At 33.3% G+C, this 8,770-nt stretch overlaps 1 protein-coding gene across 1 annotated transcript; it reads right to left on the reverse strand.

The window, feature by feature from the left end:
* Window positions 1–4,951: 4,951 nt before the first annotated feature.
* Window positions 4,952–8,271, reverse strand: LOC128474239 (cyclin-dependent kinase inhibitor 2A-like). The gene is made up of 2 exons (XM_053456529.1): window positions 7,929–8,271; window positions 4,952–5,227 (listed from the first exon to the last, which is right to left on the reverse strand). Exons 1-2 carry the CDS (start codon window positions 8,052–8,054, stop codon window positions 4,973–4,975), a joined length of 381 nt encoding a protein of 126 aa, XP_053312504.1. The 5' UTR covers window positions 8,055–8,271; the 3' UTR covers window positions 4,952–4,972.
* Between the last annotated feature and the right edge of the window lie 499 nt (window positions 8,272–8,770).

An 8,770-nucleotide genomic window follows, 5' to 3' on the forward strand; every position in this document is an offset into this window, starting at 1 on the left:
GATTTCTAATCGAATGATAACGATCAGAAAAATAAAGGCATAGAATGCACAGAATATTCAGCGTGTTACAGACGCGCCTCCTCGCCATTCAGCAATTCAGCCAATCAAAGCCTGATGATCACATCCTGGGCGGAGATTGGGGAGCACATGACTTCGTTAACTTCAGTAAGTTCAGTGCTGGAATGAGTTATAGTTTTATTCGAAAAGCTAATAGCTACTCTCTAGTAAAGAGTTAACAAACCAGCGTCCTCTTAAGGGATCTCTCTGAATTTCACATATTAAAGTCGCTTCATAAATCTGTTACTGTTCCACTTAGGTCATACATTAATTGTAGTCTCCAGTATGCTTAGCAAGTACACCAAATCCCATATGTTCTTTATTCTTTCATCTGAAGGTTTAATCAGGTAAAACAATAAAGAAACTTTAAGAAGTATTTTCAGATTCTATGGCAACAGTTTATTGGTACATGCTTTTGTGCCACTTGATGTGTTCCTGCAAAAATGTTAAATGAGACAAATGCCAAATTGATGATCTTTTTTTTTCCTGGGAAATAACTCAACGGTACTAGAAATAATAGTAAATTGTCGCATTTAGTTACAAAATGTTATATTCAGCAGAGAAGTGGAACAACAACTTTATTTTTTATATTATTATATGTTTTGCTGTATACATGACAGCATATTCCTATATACACCCCATCCCTAACATCCCTCTAGTTCTGTGAAAGAGCTTTAAGAAGTTTAATACCTTCACCAAGGTAAATGTTGGTGATGCCTGCGATTGCAAGGTTTCATTTATTTACTTTAGTATGTTTAATAACTACAGATTTCTTACTTTAAATATATTGTATAGGGGCAGTTAATTACACATATGCACACCCATGCATATTCTGGGTGCATTACCCGAGCGAGTTCAGCTTTTACTGTTTAACATACAAGGAGAATATATTGAATTGATCTTGAAAATATGTTGTAGTGTAAGAAAAAAAGTTTCTGGTATCATCATCAAATATGTGTGAGGCCAAAGTACAACCTCACCTACACATTTTGCTATGTGATGCCACATTTTACTGGGGAACTATAGAAGCAGAATATACTAACAATCTGGCAAGACATTTCTTGCTATATTAGTGGTAAATTCTTAATCCATAATAAATGTACTAAATCCAATTTTTTAAGAGGCCTAGTAAAAATGAATCAATTTGTAGGTGATTAAAGTGACAGCTATTTAAACGTGAGCTCTTCTGCTGTGTGACAGACCCACATACCAGCTAAGTTAATAGTGCAGGTTTTACACCAATATAACACTTGGGTTTATATAGGAAAACATATTCTAGTGCAAACTTACAAAACTGGTGTAATCACCATAGCATCCAATGAAATGCTCTTACATTGTACATTAAAGGTTTTAATTGAATGACCTTGTATGAGTTATTTCCAGTAATGTAATTGTCATTTGCAGAATAAATCACAAGTACCTCCCAGGCTAAACTGCTACTGGATCTGCAGCACTTCACTTCTCTATACCTGGAATCTCCATGATCAGCTACTGTTTTTTCCTTCCTCTTACTGAAACTGATACCATAGATACTGGAATCAGAAGAGTGTCCATACATACTGGCAGTGCCAACACACAGCACCAGAAGAGTGCCCAAAGCGCCTGGCCGTATCGTGAGTCAGACATATTCAAGAGGCAGAGGAGTTAAAAACGCAGCAGTCCTGAAATTTGTATTATCGCAATATCTACCATTGAAATTCATGCATTAACGCTGTATCCAACCCATCCTACCAAAGTGTACACATTTATGTTATAATCAATTTTAAAACAACATGGATCTACCTATACACACAAGCCCTAAGTAGAAATCCTTACGTTCCACGATGGGTGGTTTACAAATAGATATTCGCCCCAAAAGTCTAATTTCTCATAGTAAATGTGCTCTATGAAGCATGTGGAAGAGATAATTACAGGTGAGAAAGGACCGCCGTGGAAACACCCTGGAATGATTACCAAATATGGATATTGCTATCACTGTGGAATATTCCACCAGAAAAATATCATTTTTTAGTGAACGCAATGACCACTTATTACATATTTAATATATTAATCCAATCCCTATTTCAAAATAGAGTGTTATTTTTTATGGAATCTTATCAGTACCTATGGCGTAATATTGTAGCGATGTACCGTACAAATATGTTACTATTATGTATAAGATAACCATGTATCCTTGTAATAGTTAACTAAAAATATACAGGACTGCGCAAAACCTATAAAAAATATTTCTTCAATTATTTAAGAAGGAGGACAGTCTTTTTTTTTTTTAATTAAGTACCAATTAAAGATTAAGTTTTATTTTATTATCTATATTTTGTTTTACTTTACTTAGAAGGTGGTATGTAAATGTAACAGCCTCCCCCAGAAGTGTTAAAGACTGAGTGAGGAAATTAAAATATGCATGGGATAAGCATATGTCTTTACTAATGGTTTAATATTGTAATTATTATTGTATAATTATTTTTGTAAGGTTTGGTTTTTCTGTGTATGTTTTATTTTTCGTTCTAATCTAGCAGTAATTCTTCCCGATACTGTCTGCTTTGGGTCACAAGATCAGCTGAAAATGAACTTGTCTAATATTGCAATATTGCAATTATGAGTTTCTGTGAATGTATTGCTATAGGGATGGATATTTTAATACTACAGTTTATGCCTGAAAATTATTATTAGTTACAAAAAATAGCATTTCATAAAATGGTGAAAAACAAAAATGTGAATACTAGATGAACCAAGTGATTGTTATCGGTCGTCAGATTTTTTTTATTAATCGAGCTACAAATCCTATCAGACACTGAAAATCAATTCCACAGTAGCTCGACGTTGTTAAATACCTAAATCACTCTGGGTATATATCAGAGCTATATAGAGAAGTCATATAGTTTATTTGAATGCTCAAAAAATCTAACTTAGAATGTTTTAACACTAGTTCTAATTGTGTCTAAAACAAATGCATTCCGTTCAACTTGTAATCGAGAAGCTAAAAACATTCCATAAAATATAATTTGGCCGACAAATAATTTCTTATTAAGGAATAATCTGTTTTCTATCGTGTCGCCTAGACGACATGATAAATCTTGTTGTTGGGAGTTGGTTTCTGGGAATCTACTTTGCCCTTTGTAGATTCCTTTTTAATAGTTTACTGAAACTGATACCATAGATACTGGAATCAGAAGAGTGTCCATACATACTGGCAGTGCCAACACACAGCACCAGAAGAGTGCCCAAAGCGCCTGGCCGTATCGTGAGTCAGACGTATTCAAGAGGCAGAGGAGTTAAAAAATTTGTATTATCGCAATATTTATGTTATAATCAATTTTAAAACAACAGGGATCTACCTATACACACAAACCCTAAGTAGAAATCCTTACTTTCCACGATGGGTGGTTTACAAATAGATCTTCGCCCAGAAAGTCTAATTTCTCATAGTAAATGTGCTCTATGAAGCATGTGGAAGAGATAATTACAGGTGAGAAAGGACCGCCGTGGAAACACCCTGGAATAATTACCAAAAATGGATATTGCTATCACTGTGGAATATTCCACCAGAAAAATATCATTTTTTCGTGAACGCAATAACCACTTATTACATATTAAATATATTAATCCAATCCCTTTAATCGGAGCTCTTGCACACTTACATTTTTTCGGAATAGAGTGTTATTTTTTAAGATTAACCATTTGAACAATTGAAGCTAAAAAAAATCCCATAAAATATAATACATGGCTGACAGATAATTCCTTATTAGGCGACATGATAAATCTTGTTGTTGGGAGTTGGTTTCCGGGAATCTACTTTGCATTTTGCATATTTCTTTTCAATAGTTTCACTGTGCAACCTTATGTAATCGTCCACACAGATTTTACACTGAGACACCCAGTTTAGAAGAACAAGGTATGATACTGTATTCTTCTTCATCATCATCGTCATCATCAACTTTTTAAGGCAGAAATGTCACCGCACGTATGAATCAAAACTGATATGTTTAGGTTAAATTGATACACAAATGAATAACATAAAGATGATTTAGGGAAGTACTATGAATATATGTATTTGACTCTGAGATGCAAACAGCCATTATATATATATATATATGATAGATATCTATCTATCTATCTATCTATCTATCTATCTATCTATCTATCTATATATATATAGAGAGAGAGAGATAGATATCTATCTATCTATCTATCTATCTATCTATCTATCTATCTATATATATATATATATATATATATATATATAGATAGATAGATATCTCTATTCAACGTGTATCCTATACGTCATTTTTGTTATATTTGTGTATATATATATATATATATATATATATATACAAATATATAGGATACACGTTGAATATGATTTTAATAGTTTTTTTTTCAATTATATTTCTAATACAAGCCCTCAAATCCATGGCATTTAAAGTCTATAAATGCTGCTACAGGTTTACCGCATACTGAATCAGGAAGGAATAACGAACTTCACATGCAATAGGTGTTTTGGTTGTCAAATCCCAGCAGCCAGCCATGTTTCATCTTAAGCGGAGGTCTGTCCAGCAGTATTTGTTAAATAACACACACGAAAATTCAAATTCCAGAAATTAGCACAATATTCGTGAAATGCAAAAAATTCAAATACATATGTGAAGCAAAACCCTGCTACCGCCACAGATATTAACTTTTATAAGCACACATAAATATTATCATTTATTATAGTGATTATTTTTCACATTATAGTGCCATTCACCGTGTATTTTTACAAATACGATGATTCCTTCCTATATAACAACCCGTTTTTATAACAGGGTTTATTTTGCTGAAAGATCCATGGAAATGAATGTATTGTCTTTATAAGTCACTGTAAGTGTATGCAAGGTTCTCAGGTATACCTAAAAAAAGTCCATTATTTTAGTCTGCTTTAATCTGTGATCCCCATTTTGATGAGTTGCTCTTTCATCCATGCAGGTGCCAGGTCAATGGGGCGTTTGCCATAATTGTCATAGGGGCCCTGGATACTGGCACCGCCACCCAACAGCACCAGGACAGTGTCCAAAAAGCCTTCCCTGGCCGCATCGTGAGCCGGGCATGTGCCAGTCAAAGGGTCTGGGACAGACGGATTTGCACCATAACGAATTAGCAGCTCTGCCACTTTTGGGCTACCCATCATCATCACCTATCAGATCAAAACAGAAGAAATATAACAATTATTATAATTAATTATAATTATTATGTTTTGCGTATTTATTGTTTTATATTTGAATATTTAAATTATATATTATATTATTTATTTAAGCAATAGACTGCAACGTTGGTTAGCTTTTTATGCCAACGTGGTTTCTAAACAATATTTTATATATTTAAAGTACACATAATAACACACTATAATACTGCACTTATTCTAAAAAATATTCAAAAGCTATAGAAGTCAAAACTAAGTATATATTTTTTTTATTTTCCATCACGTAATTTGGGCTTAAATTGTAAAAAAAAAAAAATGGTGAAGGTAATAATTAGGTGACTTTCGCTTCTTAGAGTGCCACTGGACACAGGGACAGTACAATGCCACATGGTCCATTGGTTTCCCAAGTAGCATAGTTTGTCAACAGTGTATAAAAAGTATCGCCAGACACTTTCCTCTCTTTACCAAATTGCTTTCAATTAAAAAATGGTTACAAAAATAAAAAGGCCACGTGTTACTTATTATTGTCAATGTAGAGATGAACAATTCTAAGATTTTTTAAACACTATTTTATCTATGAATATATATATGGTGTGTTATAATAATAAATAATAATAATAATAATAATATACATTATTAAACGTAACTAGACACATACATGTATACGCACAGGCAATAAAGTAATTTATTTATTATAATGTCAATTGTATTTCTATCTGGGAGTATGGCATGTTATTACCAAATATATTTTAACAAATAGTAAGATTTTTCGAAATACAGATATGTAAAAATGTCACATGTATAAATTCCATAAACGTTCCAAATTGTAAAAAAAAAAAGGTGAAGGTAATAATTAGGTAACTTTCGCTTCTTAGAGTGCCACTGGACACACGTGGCCACAGGGACAGTACAATGCCACATGATCCATTGGTTTCCCAAGTAGCATAGTTTATCAACAGTGTATAAAAAGTATAGCCAGACACTTTCCTCTCTTTACCAAATTGCATTCAATTAAAAAATGGTTACAAAAATAAAAAGGCCACGTGTTACTTATAATTGCCAATGTAGAGATGAACAATTCTAAGATTTTTAAAACACTATTTTATCTATGAATATATATATGGTCTGTTATGATAAATAATATCAATATTATTAATAATAATATACATTATTAAACGTAACTAGACACTTACATATATACGCACAGGCAATAAAGCAATGTATTTATTATGATGTAAATCTGGGAGTATGGCATGTTATTACCCAACATATTTTAACAAATAGTAAGATTTTTCGAAATACAGATATGTATAAATGTCACATGTATAAATTCCATAAACGTTCCAAGTGTACATACATGCATATTCATCCATTTTTATTGTATGGTTTACTCTTGGATAATATTGTATTCTGTTCAGGGGTATTTTGATGAAAAGGCTTGGTTCGCTTCTATTATATACTGGCAACACGTCCCATTACGTAGTGTATATTATTTCTAAATATGCTTCTATCTATATATGATAAGTTTCTAGAGGGATTTAAGTAGTTTTCACCGTGGTACACATATAACATGGGTTATTTAGTTTATTAAATGTTATTTATGAACCTGTACGTGACAAAAGGGGTCTCTCTAGCTGTGAATTATAGGGATTTTAGCACAAAACAATGCAGCATACAAACTAGAAAACAGGGCGTATTAAAAAATCTTCACATTTAACTTCAAAAAAATTATTGTTGGAAAATAAATCCCAAAACATTTTTAGTTCATTATTTACTATGAATTGTTTACAGAAATACAGTAACATATATGATATCAGCATGTAATGGTTGGAGAGACAAAAGTTCTGTAACAAATCCGTTACATGCAACCTTCAATTATTTCCACAATAAAATTAGCCCAAGACACAGGGGCAGATATTTGTAGATATTATATACATTATAGGAAAAAATCCCTTCTGCCGGGTGTATCTCTACTTAAAATTAGGGCGATTCAGGTGAGTGGAATAAATGAAAACGTAGCATGAAGGCATCATATTTATTTTATCTTTCCTTTTTCCAAATCATCCATTTTGTGTTCATCACACATTCTGTTCAAAGCTATGATAAAATATAGAAGGACACGAAAACACCAGCACTGCCACATTCTGTCTAAATCACATATATATATGTATGTGTGTCTAGTGCACAGCTAAATATACCGAATACAACACTCACCTTACTTTCATTTGTTTGTTTTGTTTTTTTAAATTAAAACAGTAGCAATCCTATTCTTTTATAAACTTCGGTGAAATATTTAACATTTATTAGTGCAATAAAAAGGTATCGATGTATATTGCAATACCGATTTTTTTTTAAATTACACTACTGGATTAACACACCTATCCCAAGGATAGATATTGATACCTATGATGATTTTGTAATGAGTAACCACCACAATCTATGTTGTATGCTTCACGATCTATCAATCTATCTATCTATCTATCTATCTATCTATCTATCTATCTATCTATCTATCTATCTATCTATCATCTATCTATCTATCTATCTATCTATCTATCTATCTATCTATCTATCTATCTATCAATCTATCGATCTAAATCAATCTATCTATCTATCTGTCTATCTATCTATCTATCTATCTATCTGTCTATCCAGTGTATACCCTGTTTGCAATTAGAATGATTTATACACTCACCTGGATGGGAGTTCTCCCCTTCGAATTAGGGGCATTGGGGTCAGCTCCATCTTCCAGTATCCTTCTCACCAGGTCAACGTCCCCCCGAGCTGCAGCAGACGCCAGCTGATCAGCGACGCTAGTCATGTCCAATCAATTTACATTGAACATTGTAATATGTGTAATATGTCAGGTACAGCTGACTAGGTGTTCACCCAAGTCCACGTTTTAATTTTGTATCTTCATGTCCTGACGTTTTTGCACAGGGCTCCGGTGCTCACTTCTGGCATGTACTGGACAGCGCAGGCTATTTATTTGAAGGCTGTTTATTGCTGCATTACATAGTGGAAGTGGAACTAATACACTGCTCTTCACACATAACATTGATTTCAGTTTCAATCGTCTTCTTCTGACTTGCTTAGGCGATTAGTCACATTACAAAAAAATGTAGCACGTGACCCTAACACTAGACACAAAACAAAACCATTCCATAAGTGGGTAAAGCTCCCTCTAGTGGCTGTTAAACGTATTCACTTGGAATACTGAAACAATCCGATGTACAAGAAGCACACACGGATAAAAGTTGCTCAATTTAGAATTACATTTTCAGGAAAGGTTTAGTGGTTGTTCTGTACTTGCATGTCTTCAGATAGGAAAATGTAAGTATTAAGTGTTTGAAGTTACAGTGATATTTGCCATTTTCACTTTGGCTTACAAATTAGCCATTTCAGTTGCAATGCAGTACTTTTCTTGATTCTGCATTTAAGTTTTAAAGCATAGAACCAGTGGCGTCACTAGGTTTGTTGTCACCCGGTGCCATGACACATGGTGTCACTGACGTTGGTGGGCGGCCCTGCTGACTT

This window comes from Spea bombifrons, chromosome 1 (assembly GCF_027358695.1).
Source record: "Spea bombifrons isolate aSpeBom1 chromosome 1, aSpeBom1.2.pri, whole genome shotgun sequence".
In the NCBI taxonomy this organism is placed as follows: Eukaryota; Metazoa; Chordata; class Amphibia; order Anura; family Pelobatidae; genus Spea; species Spea bombifrons.

Coding starts and splice junctions, on each gene's coding strand:
- LOC128474239 (XM_053456529.1), bottom strand. CDS start 8,054: ATGACTAGCGTCGCTGATCAGCTGGCGTCTGCTGCAGCTCGGGGGGAC. Junction 5,228..7,928: donor AGGGGAGAACTCCCATCCAG/GTGAGTGTATAA, acceptor TTGATCTGATAG/GTGATGATGATGGGTAGCCC.